Source organism: Dama dama, chromosome 2, assembly GCF_033118175.1.
Source record: "Dama dama isolate Ldn47 chromosome 2, ASM3311817v1, whole genome shotgun sequence".
Taxonomy (NCBI): domain Eukaryota; kingdom Metazoa; phylum Chordata; class Mammalia; order Artiodactyla; family Cervidae; genus Dama; species Dama dama.
In genome coordinates this window covers 47,184,646-47,207,513 of record NC_083682.1, presented here as the reverse complement: position 1 = coordinate 47,207,513, position 22,868 = coordinate 47,184,646, and the positions used below count along the sequence as shown (strand labels likewise).

Genomic DNA, 22,868 nt, shown 5'->3' with positions numbered 1-22,868 from the left:
ACACTTTGCAAAGTGGACCAGAAACCCAGAGATGTTTTATTGTTGTTTTTGGCACTTAAAGTTTTTTTTTTTTTTTTAAACTGAAGTATAGCTAATTTACAATATTGTGTTAGTTTCAGCTATATAGCAATGTGATTCAGATTCTTTTCCACTATAGGTTACTATGAGATACTGAGTATAGTTCTCTGTGCTATATAGTACATCCTTGTTATTTACCTATTTTATACATAGTAGAGTGTGTACATGTTCATTTCAGACTCCTAATTTATCTCCACCCTCCTCCCACCCTGCTATCCCTTTTGGTAACCATATGTTTGCTTTCTATGTCTGTGACTCTACTTCTCTTTTGCAGATAAAGGGTGAAAATTCAGTTATATGGAAAACCGCTTCTGTGTAATTTCACTATCCTAGAAGTTCCTGGATGTGACTAAACTTCCAACATGCAGCTTCAGTAACAAGCTCGGGATTCAACCCCAAACATACGCCTTCCTTTTGTTAAAAAGTGGGTTTCAATCTTGTAAAAACACAGTTTATCCTCTTAGTGCTGAGAAGTTTCCTATTTCTTTGTGTTCCACTCATACCTAGGTAGAGAGTCCCCAAACCACAAAGCCTTATTAAATCAGACAGGAATGAAAACACAAAATAACTTAAGCCATTTACTAATTATGATAACCCAGCAAAGCACTGATAGTGATCAACTGAAACCATCTCTGATATTTCTAAACATATGCACGTAAATAAAAATCCACCAGGTGTATTTAATTAACTGTAAAAGTTAGACTTTGGGGATGGACTGTCAAAGCCCACTTTACACTGAAAGTCATTTCATTGGGCGCTAAAAACACTTATATACAAAATGAGAGAAATATGTCTAAATCTAGTTTCATAATAAACCATTTTAATAAATAAGCCTGTTTCCCGTGCATGAACATCATTTCTTCAGAGAAAAGCATTTCTCACTGTGACAGAAAACAATTTAACTAAGTAAAAAATGAACAATTTAGTATGTACATAGCCAAGATGAAGTATGTCTTTATAAAATAGGAAATTTTACAGAGAAATTAACTAAAGTGGTAGGAGGTAAAATTGGATTTGTCTTCCTTAACTGAAGTATCTGTAATGGAAACATATTTAAAAATGGTGCATTGGCAAAAGCTCAGCGTTTTCTGCCCGTAATAGTCTGTTTCTAATGTGATGTATTTATTTTACATTTCCTCACTCATGTTCTCAGATGTTTCCCTTCCGAAAATAACCTATAAATATTGTAACCATCTATTATTGCCGGAAAAAAAAGTCCCATAAAAGCCTTTAATATTATTTACTTAATCTCTTCATTTTCAAGCTGTGTGACAGCAGCAATGAGTGACAGTTGATGGTGAAATAATTCTGCACTATGAGATCCTAAAGAAGAGGGTTCTTGTTTTATCATCCTTGGACACTGGTATACAGCAAACACTTATAAAAAATGAAACATTTAGTATATATCTAGTTCCCTCAAGGCTTCTATTTACACTGATTCTTGTCAGTTTTCAAGAAAGTATTCTTTATAAGCATATCTTGATGAAAGGCAAAATGTTGAATGCATTTAATAATGACTGCATGCATGCATGATCAGTCACTCAGTCGTGTCTTATTCTTTGTGACCCAATGGACTGTAGCCCACCAGCTTCTCTGCCCATGGGATTTTTCAGGCAAGAATACTGGAGTAGGTTGCCATTTTCCTTCTCCAGGGGATCTTCCTGACCCAGGGATCGAATCCACACCTCCAGCATTTGCAGGTGGGATTCTTTACCAGTAGCACCACCTGGGAAGCCCCTTAATAATGACTATGGCAGTTCATACTACATTTCTTGAGCATTTTATTTGTACAAGGTTAAGCTAAGGCTTTATAAAGTACATAAATCTGTTAAATCTTAGCAACAATTCAGTATCCCCATTTTCCTGATTAACAACCTGGTTATAAGAAGTTAAGAAACTTGTCTATTGCCATAAGTTTAGCATGTGAACAAGATGGGGTGCCAATCCAGGAAGAATCCTTGCTTCTCACGGGTGTACTTGGCGAATTTCACAGGGTGAAACTATGAGAAAACAGGTGGTCATCATGCACATCTTGTTCAAAACATTAAGAATTAACAGGGTTGTCTAAAACAGGATAATGTGCTTTTAACCAAATTGTTGGCAAATTTTCCTACAGATAAAATTTTAGCCAGCTAATATCCCTCTGAGAACTATTAATAAAGAGAGACAGGGCTTAATTCAAGCACATGCTGGAGACCACAAATATTTTAGGTCATCACTCACAGAATTCCACAAATAAAAGATGCAAAGTGGGGGTAGACCTCTAAGCTAATGCAGACGAACAATCCCAGCAATAATGAGACTTAAAAAGACAAACACCTTTCACTGGTTTCGCCCCAAATTACCAAACCTAAAGGCTTCTTCCAGTCTTTAACCTTTGGGCACTGTTGGCACTGGAGAACGTTTCTTCTGTCCTGGGCCCCTCTCCTGACCTGGTTTCCACAGTAATAGTCTATTATGGTCCTTCATTTACAAAAGAGACGCTTCAAACTCTGATGGGAAAAGTATGTATTATTACTGTGTGGGGTACATCAGAGAATCTAAGGGCAAAGAGTACAGCTGCGTGTCACTAACCTCTGGACCAACCCGTGGAAAGCCTTCAGGACGAAGCCTGTCAGAGCCTGTCTGTCTGTCCCTCGGCTGCCTCGTGCTCACAGCCTCTGTCTCAGTCCATCGGGATAGCTCTAACAAAATATCATCAGCTTGGTGCTTCATAAACAACAGAGATTTGTTTCTCACAATTGGGATGCTGGAAGTCCAATATCCAGATGCAGCAGACTCAGTGTCTGGTGAAGTCCCACTTCCTGGTTGGCAGAGTGTGTCTTCTAGATGCATCCTCATTTTGCAGAAGGGGAGAGGGATCTTCCTGAGATTTCTCTTATAAGGGCACAAATCCTCTTCAAAAGGGCCCCACCATCATGAAAGAATTATTTCCCAAAGGCCCCACCTTCAAATACTACCACGTCAGGGATTAAGTTTCAATATATTCTAGGTGGACACAAACATTCATCCATAGTTGTCAGGTTTAAAACTCCTCAATTCTACCACACCCAGAGATTACCTGTGAATCCCAATAATAAATTCGGGAAGACAGAATGTTGATCCCAGGGTCAAGGAGGGAAGGACTGGTGGTCAGTACTCAGAGAAAAGGGATGATGTTCTGGGCAAGGAATCTTCTCTGTGGGGCTTCCCAGGTGACTCAGTGGTAAAGACGCCACCTGCCAATGCAGGAGATGCGGGTTTGATCCCTGGGTCAGGAAGATCCCCTGGAGGAGGAAATGGCAACCCACTTCGGTACTCTTGCCTGGAACATCCATGGACAAAGGAGTCTGGTAGATTACGAAAGGAACTTTGCAACCCCAAGTCCCTGGGGCTGCAAAACAGTCAGACACGGCTGAGCACGCATGCACGTATCTTCTCTGTGAGATTTCAAGTCTGATGCTGCTTTGCACCACGTCACAAAGACGGTTTCCAATGCTCATGTTCACCAAGTTCTGATTAGCTGTATTTCTTTGCTTTCTCTCCTGTCAGTTCCCTTCTTTCCCTCCCTTCAATATCACTGTTTTAGAGACTAAAAGACTAATCATACAATGTGGAAGTCAATATAGCTAAAATAAACTCCATGCATGTGAAGACATCATTTTACATTTATTGAGAATTTATTATGTGTTAAATTTTTACTAAAGTACCCTACATATGTTAACTCATCTATTCTTGGTGGCAAGCTAATTCATTATTTAATGTACATACTCTCATTTTTGCAGTGAAGTAAACTGAAGCTCAGCAAGGTTAAGTAATGTGCCCAACCTCACACAGCTATGAAAGTGGTAGAGCTAGGATTTAAATGCACACATATCTGATTCTAGTGTCCAAGCTCTTGGACATTATTCCACCTGGCTTCTCTCCTCCCATGATTAGAAGCCTGATCATGAGAATAAATGGCAAAGAGCTAAACAGACACTTGTCTTTGTGCTATTAAGCCATGAAACTACTATCAATAACTCACCACAGGTTGGTTTTGTCATTTTATTGTTAGATTTCCATATGCTTTCCTAGAATAATCTACCTCAATGTGAATAAAATTTATGGATTTTTAAAACATTTGAACATTTTTATAAGAATATTGAGAAGCTAGGAACAAAGTCATTTAAAAATGACAGCAAATGCCAAGACCAGAATGTAAAGTGGCAACCATACTGAAACTGGACTTTGGGTTTTCAAGGTCAGTGGTGAAACTATACCTCATCCTGTAGCTACTTATCAGGTAGAAATTTCCAGTGCTTTGAAAGGAAAGTGCTTCCAGAGAATTTACTTTAAAGGACTCAAAAAGGGATCAAATAAATGAGACTCTGACAAGATTCTGATTTACGAAGCACACCAGTGATGCTCAATAGTAACTTCCATGTGGCCTTGTGACTTACATAAAAATTCTCCCACAGTCGGTCCCCTGGGCATGAGAGCATGGATGCTCTTTCAGGATTCCTGAAATGATTATAACAACTTAAGGCCACACAAATCTCTCATCAAATCCCTTATACCTGTTAGAACTCCCCCAAATCATTAAACTCAACCAATTCACAAGTACCGCACAACAAACAACAGAAACAAGAGCTCTAACTAAAGCCTGGATTGACAATCTCAAAAACTGCTGAAGTCTTGGGTTCCACAGACAAGCAGTATCGCATGGCGTGTGTCTTCCTCTGTCTGATCTGCTTCCCCTTCTGTGACAGTGTCTAGGTCCACCCATGTATGGTTTATATGTAGCATCAAAAACAAAATGCAAATGAGCTTACATGCAAAACAGAAATAGACACGCAGACATAGAAAACAAACCTATGGTTACCAGACGGGAAAGCAGGGGGAAAGGGATAAATCAGGAGTTTGCCATTAACACATACGCACTAACATACACAAAACAGACAACAAGGACCTACTGTATAGCACAGGGAACTATACTCAGAAATTTTTAATAACTGATAAAGGGAAAGAATCTCAAATGTGTATCTGTGTGTGTGTGTGTATTTCACAGGTGGTGCTAGTGATAAAAGAACCCACCTGCCAATGTAGGTAGACAGAAGAGATGAGGGTTCAATCTCTGGGTCAGAAAGATCTCCTGGAGGAGGGCACAGAAACCCACTCCAGTATTCTTGCCTGGAGAATCTCATGGACAGAGGAGACTGGTGAGCTACAATCCATAGGGTCACACAGAGTCGGACACGACTGAAGTGACTTAACTTAAGCACATACACACACACACACACACACATATATATAACTGAGTCACTTTGCTGTATGCCTGAAACTCACCCAAAGTTGTAAGTCAACTACACTTCAATAGGAAAAAAAAAACCAAAACTGAACAAAGGCTGAAAAAAAGCCCTACTAACTTTTAACATTTGGTGTAATAAGAAAAGCATGGTATTAGGAGTCCTTGGTTATGCCAGCTACCTCCACCCCCTTAGGAGATCTCAGCCTTCCCATCTGTGCCCTTTGACGGTCTCCTGTAGAGTCTCTGAGAGCTGCCATAACCAAGGACTGCAAGCTGGCTGGCTGAGCACAACACACATGTATTATCATCCTGAAGGTCACAGGGTAGAAGCCGGGGTGTCAGCAGAGTGGTGCTTCCTCTGAAGGCTCTAGGGGAGGATTGGCCCTGCTTCTCCCGACTTCTGGAGGATGCTGAGGACCCACGGATGCTGAGGCACTCCGTGGCCTGTGGTAGCACGTCTTCAACCTCCGCCTCTGTCTGCAGCCCCAAGGCCGTCTTTTCTCTGGGTCAGGTCTATGTGTCCAAACGCCCCTCTTCTAATAGGGCAGCAGTCACTGAATCAGGGTCCACCCTCACACAACAGCGGCTACCAGGTGCGCTGTGTGTGTATGTCAGTCACTCAGTCGTGTCCGGCTCTTTGCAAACCCATGGACTATAGCCCGCCAGGCTCCTCTGTCCATGGGATTCTCCAGGCAAGAATACTGGAGTGGGTTGCCATTGCCTTCTCCAGGGATCTTCCTGACCCAGGGATTGAGCCCAGGCTTCCTGCGTTGCAGGCAGATGCTTTACAGTCTGAGCCAGCAGGGGAACGCAGGTGGCGATAGTGATAAAGAGTCTGCCTGCCAGTGCAGTAGACTCAACAGATGTAGGTCCTTTCCCTGGGTCAGGAAGATTCCTTGGAGAAGGAAATGACAACCCACTCCAGTATTCTTGCCTGGGAAATCCCGTGAACAGAGTCGCCTGGTGGAACCAGAAAGTCAGATATAACTGAGCACCTGAGCACACACACATACACACACTAATGGATCTCACTCTAACTAGATTACATCTACAAAGGGCTTATTTCCAAATAAGGTCACATTCATGGGTAGAGGGGGATTAAGACATCACTATGTCTTTTGGGGGACACAATTCAACCCGTAAATACATACAAAATAAAGTGTGTGTACAATTATCTGAAAGAGTTCACTGAGCACCAGAGTCCTCAGATCCTTAACACATTCCCCGAGTTGCTCACATTTTCACATCCTGTGGCATTTGTTATAGCACTGGGGACCATTAATCAGAGCAACCCTAGCTCTGCACGACCAGTTGGGTGACCTTGGGCAGGTCACCAAGTTGCCCACAAGTCCATTTTCTTCCCAGGAGTGTGTGTGTGGGTGCTCAGTCGTGTCTGACTCTGCAACCTCGTGGACTGTAGCCTGCCAAGCTCCTCTGTCCATGGGATTTCCCAGGCAAGAATACTGGAGTGGGTTGCCCTTTCCCTCTTCAGGGGGTCTTCCTGACCCAGGGATGGAATCCAGGGCTCCTGTGGCTTCTGAATTGCAGGCAGATTCTTTTACAACTGAGCCCCCAGGGAAGCCCTCTCAGGACCGTGATGAGAGGTGAACTAGCTAATCTGCGAAAACCCGGGCACGGCTGGGCACAGAGCAGATCCGCACTCGGCTTCCCTGGTTAAGGTTCCTCTTCTTGCTCTCGCCCCCCGGGAGGTAGGAAGCACATGCCGGGGAATACGCAAGAGTCGCCCTAACATGTCCGGAAAGAATGAAGAGAAGTGGGCAGTGATTTCAATTAAAATTCACTGTTTCTCTCAGAACAGAAGAAAGTAATAAACCAATGCAGTAAATTACTGCTGTGGAGTTAATGCCCAGATAAAAGATACAAAAGGGAAATTTATGACTTTAATCGATCTTTTTTGCATATATATATATATATATATATATATATATATATATATATATAAAACTCCATCATCTGCTTTATTTATGTGACTGTGTCCCCCTCCCAAATAATTGTCAGTAATTTCTAGCAGCAGCTATGCCAGCAGCTGAGCCCCAGGAGCAGGATGGGCATCTACTGGGTATCTGGGACCTGCCCCTCCCCTATCCCTCCTCTGGAGGCTGGAGGACGAGAGTGGCCGAGCAACAGCATAGGCGTTGCTGTTCAGTCGCTCAGTCCTGTTCGAGTCTTTGCGACCCCGTGGACTTCAGCATGCCAGGCTTCTCTGTCCTTCACCATCTCCTGGAGCTTGCTCAAATGCATGTCCACTGAGTCGGTGATGTCATCCAACCATCTCATCCTCTGTTGTCCCCTTCTCTGGCGTTCAATCTTTCCCAGCATCAGGGTCTTCTCTAATGAGTCAGTTCTTCGCATCAGGTGGCTAAAGTATTGGAGCTTCAGCTTCAACATCAGTCCTTTCAATGAATATTCAGGACTGACTTCCTTTAGGATGGACTGGCAGGATCTCCTTGCAGTCCAAGGGACTCTCAAGAGTCTTCTCCAACACCACAGTTGAAAAGCATCAATTCTTCGGCACTCAGCTTTCTTTATAGTCCAACTCTCACATCCATAGATGACGACTGGAAAAAGCATAGCCTTGACTAGGTGGACCTTTGTCGGCAAAGTAATGAATCTGCTCTTTAAGATGCTGTCTAGGTTTGTCGTAGCTTTTCTCTACACAGCAGCATAGAGACATGACCAATACCCCAGCACTGCTGAATAAGCAGTAGGCAGAACAAGCAGCATCCAACCCAGGTGGCACCAGTGGTAAAGAACCTGCCTACCAACGCAGGAGAGAAAAGAGAACAGGGTTCGGTCCTTGGATTGGGAAGATCCTCTGGAGGACACGGCAACCCACTCCAGGATTCTTGCCTGGAGAATCCCAAGGTCACAGGAAACAGTCCATGGTGTCTCAGAGAGTTGGACTCCATGGAAGGGACTTAGCATGCATGCACCCGCTCAGGGAGGGACCTCTGAGCCACCTGCATGCCCAGCGTCTGTCCCCAGACAGGCATCTCTTCCCTCCAGCTTGTGCTTATTCAGGCTTCTGCCCATTTTGCCCAATATCCCCATACCAGCCTGGAATTGGTTTCATAAAAGTCAGCATCTGAAAATCCTTTTCCAAAGTAAGTCATGTTAACTCAAAGAACTGAATCTGTTTCTCATGAATGCTGTTGCCTAACTAGCAGCCTCATCTGTGAAAACTTGACTTACTTTTGGTGGTCAAAGTTTTCCTTCTTATTACTTACAGAGATACCAATTCTCACCTATCGGAGTCTTTTCGTCCTATGGTGTATCCTAGGATGATGATCTCAGACACTAGTTCTGAGTCCCCACAAAACTAGCAGTTTTCTGGGGCTTATAAATGAACACTGCATACTTAGGAGAGATGACAAAGATCTCCGAGAGCCCTAATCTAAATACAGGACTGCAGAATCCCCAGCTGAGGGCAAATGGATTTGCAGTCTTCTTTTCCACCCACTGTTATTCCAGGGAAGAAACAATCCACACATCTATCCATTAGAAAGCTGACATTAAGCAGAAACAGGATATGGGGCTGCTTAAATATTTCAAGGGAATAAACCCTGGGACCCTCAAAATAATCTCTTGATGCTGTTTCCTGAAGAACGCTGCACAAAACTGACTTTGATGAGAATTTTGTCACCAGCCAAATCCTCTCCAAATACTGAGAGTTGAGAAAACGATAATTTCATCCACTTTCATTCTGCTAGAAGTTATTGTTTTGTTATTTTTTTGCCAATAAATGTTATTTCAAATACTCATAAAATCTTTAAAATACAAGGAACCTGGAGTCAGAGGAAAATTACAGGCACCTTTGGATTTCTTCCTTTTTCATTTTATTTCGTTTGATTATTATTAATATATATGCAACTGTATCTATATATTGATATATGCACAAATGCACTTTTTGAAAATGTTAACAACACCATCACACTTCCCTAATTAGTCACTCATCTGGCACAGGGTTTTTTTGTTAAAGGCATATGAAACAGAGTCTTAGAAAATATGCCACATAAGTTCAATGGTTTTCAATGAGTTCAAAATATTCCACATTAGTTTTTATCCCAGGAGATGTTTGACAATGTCTGGAGGTACTTTGGCTGTCACAGCTCAGGGAAGGGGTGAAAGAGGCCGGAAGTGTCACTAAACATCTTATAATGCATAGCACGGGCCCCCACAACAAAGACTTACCCAGTCCCGAATGTCGTAAGGACTGAAGCTGAGTAACCCTGAAATCAATCGGTACTTACATTCACAGTCAGCATTCTAACAAATCAGGCCACGGGAAGGCACAGTCAGAGTCCACACTAGGAGAAAACACATCCCCCCTTGTGACGTACCCGCCCCCTCCTCACCCAGCCCTCTGCACCCTCAGAACTGCCCCGAACCCCCAGTCCACACTTGTGAGTTGATCTCATGGGGAAACGCAGTCCCCCCAGAGACACAATGACAGTGCAGAAAAGTTCCCTCCGTCCTTGTTCACGTGAAGCACATTCACAGGGATGCAAAGGTCACCGCTGAATTTAAATAACCTCCTGTGATAAATCTGCATGAGGCCGATTTGTTCTACTGGACTTGTTGGATTAAATGAACACAATTTAATGTTCTATAGGACAAGGCCTCCTTTCATGGCTGAAAGAAGGGGCGAGGGTGATTTACAGTTTCATACATACTCATTCGCCGCATTATCTGCTTTGTGCCCGGACTTATGAATATCAGCTCATCACCCAGCGGTCAATTCTTCCCATTCAGGAGAATTTAGCTTTCCACCAAGAAGGCATAAGGAACAAGAGACTGTAATAAGAGATTTCTGCAATGTTCACTTGAAAGAAAAAGCATCAATATTTGTCCTCTTGTTCCTCAATTTGTGTATTTTTTCTTTTTTTAATCTCTGATGTTATAAAGCAAGGTCCCCTTCTGTTTTCCAGGAAGAAGCCTTTTCCTAAGCAGATTATCACCCAAGAGAGCTGGGCATCAAAAGAAGGCTTAGCTTACCTAAGATGTTAGATTATTTTTTGAGCACCGCGGTCTTCTGAGTCATCATTCTTTTTATGATGATAAACTAATACTGAAGATTTGTTGATTCATTAAAGTAGTTCTGAATTCCATTTGGCAATGGTTTCTGCTTAATTCTATATGTTTGGAAATAATAAGTGTATCCAAATATTGATATAGCCCAGATTTTTATTAACCACAAGTCTTAGGAATTGCAATGTTTTTGCTCATGGACCATTAAAGAGACAGGATTTTCATTTTTCCCTACTTCATAAAACAGAGAGTATCTGACGGATATGAGAGTTGATTGAAGGGGTAGGTAGAGAGAGCACTCTGAATTCATGGTCAAGTCTCAGAATCCCAGTTCTGGAAGGCAAGAATGTATGGATAAAGGATAAAGGTGGCTACCTTTATCAGTACCTTTAAAGTTGGTACTGTCTCAGGTACATCCCTCAGCCCTGTGTTACCTCCCTCTTTGGTTTCTCTTTGGATACTGAAGTCCTGAAGCTTGGGAACCAAGCTTTCAGGTAAGCAATGTCAGCATCACATAGGACTTGCTTAGAAATGCAAATTATTGAGCTCCACCCTAGGAATCTGTAGTCTAACAAACTTACCAAGCAATTATCATCATGCTGACTTATGGTCTAGAGTTTCCTCTCTCAGTTACCCCTCTGGGTAACATGTTCCAGATCTGTCTTAAACCACATACCAGAAGGCACACTGGCGCTTTTTATTTATGTATGTGTTTTGGCCACGCTGCAGGACACATGGGATCTTAGCTACCCCACCAGGGATCGAACTCACGTCCCCTGCAGTGGAAGCAGGAAGCGTAGTGTCTTAACAAATGAACCACAGGAAAGTCCCAAGCTGATCAGAGTTAGTTTAGAAACTAATGACATCCAATGTTTTAATAATTTATCCCTCCCATTTGTATAGGGAAACTGTCTAAGCCCAAGGGAATCAATAGGTAAGGTTAGGCTTTGATATATTCCTACGGCAGACATGCTTTTGAAGAGAATCTCTTTCTCTCAACTTCCCTGAGAAGAGATGACAGCAAATCTTCCTACACACCAGGGTTCTTTGGTCAGGTCAATGCCAAGAGGCTCACACAAAGCAAAAGAAAGCTGAGCCTCCACCTCCTCTCAAAGGTAGGTGGAGATGCCATCAGCCAGAACATGGGCCAAAGGGAGACATCACAACTGCAGGAAGGAATTTAGAAAGTCTATGCCCTGGATAGTCACCATCAAAAGGTCTGGATTAAGTAAGGCTCACTGCCAGAGATGCACGGTGTCAACAGAGAATAAGTTAACCCTGGTTGGATGTTTAACAGAGGCAAAGCAAAGAATAAAGGGGTTTCTCTTAGGCATGCTTTTTCCTCTCTAAAAAATTATTTTATGAGGCTTCTCAGAGGGTAGACATAAAACCCAAGGCTTTAAATAATCTAAATATTTTCAAACAAAAATAAAAAAGATGTGCATAGTTGCTACTTCTAATATCTTCCAACATTCCAGACATTTATAAGTCTTTTAAAATTCCTTCTCTAATGATATAAAGCCTGTCCAACTAGCTCAAGTAGCAACGGATGGGCTTTCAAGGTCAGCTTAACGTGTCCACAGTCCCTGAGTAATTTTCTCATTTCTCTCACTGCACGCTGATCCATTCCTCAGGCCTCCCACTTCAGGGGTCTTCAAGTCCTCACACCATCCTCTCCCGTTCCAGCCAGCATTGACCTCTGCCCCACCCTGACGTAGTACTCTCTTCACAGTTTATATTCCACAGAGTCTGGCCATTTTTTTTTTTTTTTAATAATCTGCCTTACATTCTTGCTAAAATGCATTATATGCATGATGGACCTATTTTTCCCAAGAGAATAAATTCTCTAAATGCAGTAATGTCTTATACTTCTGTTCTATCATCCATTCCACCAATGCCTGAGGTCTAGAAGAGCAGCGGCACACAGCAGTCCACTTAACACTTTATAAAACCCGATGGAAGGTTCCAGTGCTATACTGACTAGGAAGGGAAGACACCACTTCACGTATGTCTCTTCTGCAGCAACATGCACAAACCCAGAGCTTATCACACTAAGTGAAGCAAATCAGACAGAGAACACGCATCATATCACATCATATCACTTACAGGTGGAATCCAAAAAATGGATACAAATGAATTCATTTACAAAACAGACACAGACTCACAGACACAGAAACCAAAATGATGGTTATCAAAGAGGAAAAGGGGGGATAAATGAGGAGTTTGGGGTTAACAGATACATGCTACTATATACAAAATCGATAAACAACAAGGACCTACTGTATAGCATAGGGAACCATATTCAGCGAGCCGCCAGGGAAGCCCATCAATATCTTATAATAACTTATCATGGAAAAGAATCAGAAAAGGAATATATATGTGTGTGTATATATCTGTATGTATCTATATGTATTTATATGCATCTATATGTATATATGTGTGTGTGTATTTATATGTATGTATCTATATGTATTTATATACATGTATATATGTGTGTGTATATATATGTATGTATCTACATGTATTTATATATATCTACATGTATATATATGTATGTATCTATATGTATTTATATGCATCTACATGTATATATGTGTGTGTGTATATATATGTATGTATCTATATGTATTTATATGCATCTACATGTATATATGTGTGTGTATATATACACATATATAAAGACAGTGGGGCTGGGGAGCAGTATGCTTGCAGCTTAAACAACTCTAGTGAGGAATACAGGATGACTAATAGTAACAACATTTATTGAGCGCTTTACTAAATGCCAGCATGCTGGCACTGTGCTAAATGGCCTCCATCCTGTAGACAAGACTACAGCAAACACTCTGAAATCCCAGAGGAACTTCCCACACCTGTTCCCTGAATCAGCCTGGACCACCACTCAGCGGCCAGCTTGGATTTCACTACAAATGCTGGAAGAAAGCATTTGAGTTCCTGCTCACCCAGAGAGACAGGTGAGCGCCAGCCTGCTGGGTGTCTCCGGCTCAGAACACGTGGGCAGGGCTCCAGTTACTGACGAGCTATGGCAGGAGCCTGCTTGGAAGCTGCCTTTGATTGAAATCAACTGCTCAGCCTGGAATCAATCAAGGGTTCTCTGCACAAACCAGAAAGGACCTAGGAGCATTACAGCTTTTGTTTTCCTTCTTAAGCCACAGGAATTATTGGAGAAAGTCCACAGACTACTGACTTTAAGTGATTTTAGGTCTGGTAGGAAAAACAAAACAAAACAGTTCCTTAGGTAGAGAACAGAGTGTTCATCAGAGAAATCTTTCTCTCTTCCTTCTTGAGGTCAGGACATCTATTATCTGCTGCAAGCTGTGGACCCTAAGCATTGACATTATTTGAGTTTGCATTAATCATTTTAATCCTTATTTATTATGGAGCACATTGCCAAAGCAAAACGAAACTCTATAAATTTCAGCTCTACCACAGAGGAATGAAAGGTCAGTTTACCAGAGTCCATATCTAGTTGAAAAAATCTAAACCATAAATCTTACCTAAATATACCAGTTAGGTACATCTCCCCTGCATTCCTGAAAAAATGTTACATTAATGTAACCATTGCAGACAAAGGGCTTTAGAGAAACAAGAAGTATGCCCGAAACTAAAGCGTCTCATTGGAGGGTTTGTCGAATTGGATGGAAATGTCTCCATGGACAGCATTATTAGAGCAACACATTTAACAAGAGTTACACCAGGCTCCTTGGTTCCCTGAACCTCAACAGAAATAGGAACAGTAATAACATGATTCTTTTGGAGATTTGTAGTTCACCAATGGCCTTCAAACACCACATGACATTGAAACTTCATGAGCAATTCGTGTGAAGAAAGCAAGGCATTTTCCTTCTCTAGGTAAGAACTAGAGGCCCTAGGAGATTAAATGGTGTGGCTGTAATCAGTTACAGCAGTCAGGATGGGGTATCAACTCTCTCTGCACAGTTTCAATGTGCCAGCCACTGTGGTAATCACTTCACATGAGAACTTCTCTAACCCCTGCAACAATCCTTTCTCACTAAAAAGTGAAGTTCAGAGAGGTTCAATAACTTGCCCAAGCTCATAAAGAGAGTCTGATTTAGTCTATGTTTTTCTCTGAAGTTGATGGTGCTTCCCAGTTAGATGTATAGAGCGAGGTTCTGAAAACCAGGACTTCAAACCCCAAATGTTACCTCCTCCATGAAGTACTCCCTGACCACCACCCTCACCTGCTCCACCCTCTCACTTTACTTGCACTCCACCGTGAATGTTTGTCATGTTATTAACTTCATTTACCTTTGGGTCCCTGATAAGCTTGGGCCATCTCCTAAGTTTGTAACTCTGTATACTAGATCTTGTTTGTAAACCAGAAGGCACAGTACATGCTTGATGAATGACTAAATGGAGAAACAAAATCCAATGTTTTCTTATCATGTGTCTGAGAATTACAAAGTGTGCCATGCATTCCTTTTAGACTATTAGAAAAATTGGTCTAAAATGTCATTCCTGGCACAAATCCTTTTTAAAAATCTACAACAAGGACAGGGAAATTATAACTATGATGAAGGTTCCTATCATGTAATGCAGTCCAAATTTTGATAACACAGGACCTTCTGAAAATTTATGCATAGACTTTTCAAAGCTTTATAAAAGACATCTTTAGTTACAGGAGTCTACATGTTCTTCTCTGCAAATAATGTTCATTCTATGGTCTTCACCTCCAACCCAAATTCTTCCCTGTGATGTTTATTCTTCCCTTAATTTCAGCCCATGAGTGCAGGAAGAGACCAGTTGACATTGGCCTTGTGCAGCGTCTTTCGTAAAAGAGGGCACTGGGTTTACCCTCACTGACTCAAATGCCAATGGAATCAAAAGAGAAAACTCAGAATCTAGCTGGGGTGTTTCAGATTCCACAGAGGCTGTGAAATGTGAAGACGGCCATGTCCTCAACTTCTTTTCTGTGACGTTTTTGTCTTTGTCCTTTCTTCTTCTTAATTTGCTGAAGTATTTGAGCTCATTTCTCTTCCACAGTATTGCAGAGTCCTTGGCTACAGTGAGAAGTGAATCAGGAGGGCGGAGTCCTCACATGCCTGGGTCTAAGGGGGTGCTGAAGGGATGGGTGTGGCTCCAGCTCTCCGGGCCCTCCCTCACATTCAGGGAGGCCTCAATCAGACACTGATGGCTGATGACTACTCTGTCTTCTAAGGAAATCAGGGTTGGATCCGGATTCAAAGCTATTCAAATGCTGAATTCTGCTTAACAAAATGACTAACCTACGCATATTATAGTTAGAAAAAAATCAATAGTTAAAAAAAAAAAAAAACCCTTGGCATTCTCTTTAAATTATGCTAATGGGAATCTGGCACTTATAAAATGCTTGGGGTCAGCTGTATGTTTCTACTTGAACAAACACAGGCAGGAAAAATAACTATCAACTTCATCAAGACTTTGTCAGGAAAGCAGAACACGTCCCCACCAACACATTTCCATCACCCAGCCTAACTTTTGACCAACATCAACTTGCCCAGAGGGAAACAGCAATAATATCTTTACATTCCAAATTTCAATTAATTAAAATTGTATCCTTCTCAGCTCTCACTGAGTATTTCGATCGCTTGTACATATCAAAAAGAGGCAAATCATAAGAAAGTAACAAACTTCTGAGATTTATTCCACAAAGCATTTTTTCTAGCGCTATATACTTGCTTCAGAATGCATTCAACCAACTCCACGCCTGCCCTTTCTGATCCGTAGCCAGCAAGTATAGTCTTCAGCAATCTCTAGAAACTTTTTAAGCAAAAACCCAGAAAATTAAAAATATGTGTTTTATGTAAAGATTTAGATACTGGAAGTTCTTCTAAACATAACACTTCATTGATGGGCAACAGAAATCACAACAATCTGGGGCTTAAAGTTAAGGCTTTAAGGAGATTATTTATAATGAGCTGGATTAAGGACAAGCGAGGGAGGAGTTTAGAAGGAGAGGCATCACAAAACCAGATAGCCACAGAACTCAGCATAGCCTAGGTTATGTTCTCCTAAGAAAGAGAGAGCAAGCAGCCAGCTCTCTGAATGGTCTGGGAGCCATTTTTTATAATTATGACTAAAGCAAACCTAAGGCTTCCTGAGAAAGCCTCTTAATTTCTGTTAGATCACTTCACTTCCATTCAGCTGAGGTTAAAACATACTGAAACAGACTGGTAGAACATTCACCTTTTCAGAAACTGTTTCCAGAAAGAAGGATGCTCTTCTCCACACAATGAAATAAAGAAAAGGACACAGCAAGTACCAGAGTTGTGAATTTAAAAGGTGGACTAACAACTGGAAAAAAAAAAGTCACACAAGCATTCCCTTACCTGTTTTGATGTTGATGGCAAAAAAGTTCTGAGGATTCCCGCTTGTAATCCTGTAGGTCAGTTTTTCATTGGAACTAGAGTCAGGGTCCTCAGCCTGGATCTGAATGACAGATACATCCTTTGGAGAGTTTTCCATGACAACAGGATAATAAATAGGTTCCGAGGTCAGCGGGGCGTTGTCATTCACGTCTTCAATTTCAATGTAGACCTCAATAGTGGAATAGAGCGGAACAACACCCCTATCTGTGGCGTACACAGTCAGCCAGTACGACCCCGTTGTCTCTCGATCGAGAATGTCTGCAGTAGAGACGACTCCTGCGAGAAAGAAGGGAAAGAGTGACTGAGACAGCAGACCAGGAGGAGACTAAGCCAATCATCTCCAACAGAGAAGGGCTGAGCTAAGGAATAAAGGCAAATGAAAAAAAATACAAACTCAAGATGCTTCTCTTTACATCAGAACATTATTTTCCACAAAACTATACTAACTAGTTCGTCCACCATTTGAGACGTATAATCACATTCACAAATATTTTATTTGAATTTCCAGTATGGACAAAACATACACACACACACACGAGACAACTGGGAAAATGGGAAGAGAGTGGGCCAGAGGTCAAAACACTTCACATGATGCATGGGAAATCAGTGCACAATCACACCAATATTTCCACTTAACCTGAGGTTGCATTGATTTCTTATGCAACCAAAAGCTTTCCCAGGACACAATATTTTATCTGTTCATTCACAAAAGTGAAAAAGACCTTTCAAGTGTTCTTTAGTCTATTGGGATGGAAAATGCTTTGCATGCAAAAATATAAGCCTCCTTGATGCAATTTCCCTACAAATCAAATGTCACAGTTATTCCAAAAGAATCAGAGAAGACACTGTAATCCATACCAACATACTTTCTGCATGAGCTCCAGGTCCCTCAAGAACTCTACAGAGGGCCCCAAATAAACTCTGAGCCACTTCGAGGGATATTTGAGGACAAGAATTTTAAATTAGGAGCAGAAAAATGCCCAGCCTGCTCCTTCCCACCTTTCTCATTTCAGGGTTGAAACAAGCGCCAAACAGGAAATCAAACATATGCCAGAAAAGTCAAAGGAAAACACAGTGTTCCTGAATATCGTTATAATCCTCACCCAAAACACCAAAGCTGCAGAAACTTACTACAAGAACTCTTAAGTACTTACCACTGTAATGGGAAAACCCTGGGGCTCAGCTTATAAAATCTTTAGAAGTAATTAGGATACTCATGAAAAGCATGGAATTCCTGTAAACTGTTATACTGTAAAAAACATCCATGGATGGGGTGAAGAAGCAGTTCTCCAACTCTGGCCTGAATCCTCTATCCTTGGTTCTCCTGTCAAGGTTTTGACCATATTAGGCACATAATCTGCCCTACAGATTTTGACTAAGCAAACTGCCAAGCATATTACCTGGGAGGGAGGAGAGCATCTGTCCAGAAGCAGTTAGGCCAAAAGAGAGTTGCCTAAAATTCAGAACAGCTAAGTGATTCAAAGGGAGATCGTACAACTGATGTTGAAGTTTTAGCTCTAAAGTTATCCACCAAAGAACCCTGCAAACTTTATAATTCTCTCATAAATGAGGGCATTAAGTCTCAAATGTGAGTACGTAACATGTTCCAGGTTGCATGGCTAATTGGAGAACCCAGGTCTGCCTGCCTTGAATGTTCCACTTTGAAATCCAGGCTCCACTACTTGCCACCTCTTTAACCCTGAACAATGTGTTTAAACCCAGCAAGCCTAGTTTTAGCACCCATATTTCAATGCCATGGTGATCATGTAATTAAACACATGTCGAGTGTTTGGCACAAAGTTTGCAACATACTATAGTGTTAATAGATGCTGAGTATGTGTAAAACCAAGATGAATCAAAATAAATACCCCAAAGCCTTGCAAATAGTAACCATACCCCAAAGTAAGGGCGAGGAGAGGAGAGAGTTTGGGATGGAAAGTCTTGTTAGATATTATTTTCTTTTCCAGTCATGTCGCATATTGTTGCTTGGTCTTTGTGACTGCCCACGATACCTTTTCATGAAAATATCTGGCCGGTTTGGGAAACAGCAAAGTTAGTCCATTAAGAAGAAAACTTAATTCAACAAGGAACAAAATCAAAGAAGTGAGGTCAGCTTTGTCTGTACCTTGCCTGATCACCCACCATGCATGCACTCACATGCACAGACGGCAAGCATGCATCTGCACACACACACACACACACACACACACACACAGATTTGTAGTCACAGAATTGCTCTGTGGTCCCTGGAAATCACTTAAATCTCTTTTCTTGCACCTGTCAAACTGGGAGATGGTGTATTACTGGCTTTGGACATTTAGGTGATTTTGAAAAGTCCTTGGATGAAAGGCAGCCACTAATGTAAATTAAAATATATGGGTGAAATTTTACTCTATTTTTTAATGAAACATCAGACATGTCCTCTAGAAGTTAGAATTCTCTCATTAATATGAAATAAGTTTATGGCTATTCACTCATTAAGTAGAAGTGCAAATGAGTATCTTGGAACACAGTGTTCAGGCATCAATCCTGATCCAAAAATCCGAGGACAAAAGGAAAAGAATGACTGTGAAATGTGTTGACAATTATTTTAAAATTCATCCAAGGCTCCATATTAACCATATTAAGCAACTAATACCCAGTGAAAGCATTTCCTCACTTTCTTCAATGTTTCACAGTTAATTATGATCCACATGGTCACAATTAAAAAATGGAAATCCACATGAGCTTTTCTATCAAGCAAAAACTCACTTCTGAGGTTTCCAAAGATTGCCAAAATCATATAAGCTCATTGCTTTTTTTTATTATTACCATGCATTCCTTTTTACTTTTTTTCAATTGAGGTATAATTGGCATACAGTAACTGTACACATTCAAAGAAAACAATTTGTAAGTTTTGATACCCTTGAACCATCACCACCATCAAGACAACAAATACAATCATTATTTCCAAAAGTATTCTTCATCCCATTTTTAATCTAATTAAAATGCTCTCAGATTTTGCCTACCCCTCCCTCCCCATGTAACAGATTAGCATCCGGTCCCATCAACTCATGGAAACAGAGGGGAAAAAGTGGAAGCAGTAACAGACTTTATTTTCTTGGGCTCCAAAATCACTATGGACAGTGACCGCAGCCATGAATTTCCTCCTTGAAAGAAAAGCTATGATGAACCTACACAGCATATTACAAAGCAGAGACATCACTTTATTTACAAAGGTCCATATAGTCAAGGTTATGTTTTTTCCAGTAGTCATGTATGGATGTGAGAGCTGGACTATAAAGAAAGCTGAGAGCCAAAGAATTGATGCTTTTGAACTGTGGTGTTGGAGAAGACTCTTGAGAGTCCCTTGGACTGCAAGGAAATCATACCAGTCAATCCTAAAGGAGATCAACCCTGAATATTCATTGGAAGAACTGATGCTGAAGCTGAAGCTCCAATACTTTGGCCACCTGATGAAAGAGCCAACTCATTGGAAAAGACCCTGAAGCTCAGAAAGACTGAAGGCAAACGGAGAAGGAGGCGGCAGAGGATAAGATGGTTAGATAGTGTCACCAACTCAATGGACATTCCTCTGAGCAAACTCCAGGATATAGTGAAGTGATAGGGGAGCCTGGCGTGCTGCAGTCCATGGGGTTGCAAAGAGTTGGACACAACTGAGTGACTGAACAACAATTTAAAAAAATAAACCGTCTACAGTGAGCTTCTAGAAGCAAGTTTCTGGGGGTGCTGCTCAGTAGAGAGGGCTCAGGTGGAATATCCCAGATGCAGATACATCCTTCCTCTCACATTTCACCTATCACAGAAATACACAACATAGACTCTATTGAGATGCCCAACTTTATGCAGATGCTGATATTTATGAAGATGCCCATTAAAAAGTTCTTTAGAAGTACAGTTGGGATTTTTTATACTCTTTGAGATATGCTTAGGATTATAAAATTTTCCTCCTTCTATTTCTTCTTACTGTATAATAAAGGCAGACTGGAATTATTTGGGTAACAATATTTAATAGTATAAGCAGGTACATAAACTGTATTTATTTATTTCTTAGAGCTGTGCACAGTTTGAAATGGAATAAGTTGATCCCAGCATGAAGCATGTGCCAGCTATAGTTGTTCTTTCTTTTTCACAAACAAATTATTAAAAAAAAAACAACAACTATATATACCTTGTTCTTATCGACTAAGCTCTGAATATTGGAGATGAGAGGAAAAATGGATGGAGCTGTTCGAAGCAGATGACTATCACAGGCTGGCTTACTCAACTCATCATTTTCCAGCCATATCTCCATATGGAGCAACCAAGGTGTCAAATGATATCTTGCCCCAGAAAAATGACACCCAAACATCTACAACTACTCTAAAAAAAAACTGTCAACAAATGGTTTAGGGAATGCTTTGGTGGCCTTGTGCCTACATTACATGATGAAAATCCCTCTGCCAGGAAAAGTATTATAGCTTCTGAGGCAGTTTAAAAAAAGACACACAAAGAAAAACTTTAAATCACCCTGGCAGTATATTCTTTGTAGACACTTCTAATAGAGATTTACCTGTTTCCTTGTGCACATATAATCTTTAATTCTTACTCCCAGGTAGTCAAAATATTAACTCCCAATTCTCAGTGCACTTACATTTTGTAATAACTTTTTATTCTGAAATAATTATAAAGTAATAGGAAGGTACAAAGAAATGAACTAGAGTTCCTGGGCAACCCTCACCCAGCTTCCCCCAGTGTTAACGTTAAGTGTATTTTTAAATTGCTTATTTCTTCAAGAATCAAACACTTAGTACTTTTATTTCTGAGAGAACATGGAATTCTTTCATGGGCTTCATAATCCCTTTTAGCCAACCTTTGCTTGCCTTTATTTAACAGGATCACACAGATACTATTTTTCTTTCTTTTCCTATTCATCCCTAGACTTGTATAAAGCTCTTATGGCCTTAGGAAGGATCACTGTTCTGAGCCCAGTGTGGTGATAATTAGGGAAAGAATGGGGATTTTATCCTCATAGCTCAACCCAGGTCACTCCACTCACACCCATGGTCATCCCTATAATCATTACCACTCTGAAACAGACTAAAATCAACTGCCATCAGCTAAAATGGGATGAGCCAAGACGCACAAAGCAACCGTGGGAGGAAAGAATCTTAAAATAGGCATTCAAAATGCTTCAGACACATTTTAGTATATACATATTATACATGCATATACTTTAATACACTTTATATGTCACATATTTGACACATAATACACTTAAACATATGCTTAAAAGCACTTTTAAAAGTGAAAACTTTAAGCGAATCACCCAGCTAATCAAGTGTCAGAGTCAGGTCTGGAATCTGGAGCTGTGAACCCGAGCACACTCTCTTTTCATTACTGGAGCTGCCTGCTGATCCATCCACATGTGCCCATTATCATGAAAAAGAAGGCAATCCCCTGCCCCAGCATCCCTCACAGTGGGTTGGTATCAGCTCTTTGGTAGCAGGAAATTCAATAGTTTCCTTGCTTCCCTCTATTTAAGTTGTTTCAACATATTATTCTGAATCCATTTTTATATCTCCTCAGAAGATTCTCAGATGCTGGAATGGTTGGAGACCAGGAGAACTGGAAGACAATTTCTTCCTTAAATACCCCATCACCCCTCTGCTTTTGTACAAAGGTGTCTGCACTTTCTGCTCCTTCAGTCCCTGCCTCCGGGAACCAAACCACCTTCTCTGTTCTGCAAGGAAGTTTCAGATTCAGAGAACACCCTCCCCCAGCCAGCCGGGGTCTGGGGCATCCTGGCGGCTTTTGTCTTAGCACTTTACTTTGTCCCTTCACCAATCTACTATGGCCTCCCTATGAATACAGAGCATTCTGTCTTGTTTTCCTCTATTCTAGGATGGTGGATAGAAATTTGGAACACGGTAAATGTTGAATAAATAAATGAAGGATAACATCATAACATTTGGTAAATGCAGGCAAGTTGGGATGTCTGGCTCTTTAGAGACAAGCACTCTGAGAAATAGCTTCATTTGAAAAAAAAAAAACTGAGTCATCTAGCCATCCTGTGATCCCTAGGCAAAATAAAATGGGATGGACTG

At 41.1% G+C, this 22,868-nt stretch overlaps 1 protein-coding gene across 2 annotated transcripts in view; it reads right to left on the bottom strand.

Annotated features, from left to right (window-relative positions):
- Window positions 1–22,868, bottom strand: part of FAT3 (FAT atypical cadherin 3) — a 622,988-nt gene that overhangs the window by 420,496 nt on the left and 179,624 nt on the right. For both annotated transcript variants that reach the window (XM_061120597.1, XM_061120607.1), the window contains exon 2: window positions 16,744–17,058. In XM_061120597.1, coding sequence (XP_060976580.1) covers window positions 16,744–17,058 — 315 coding nt within the window. The remainder of the gene's footprint in view (window positions 1–16,743; window positions 17,059–22,868) is intronic.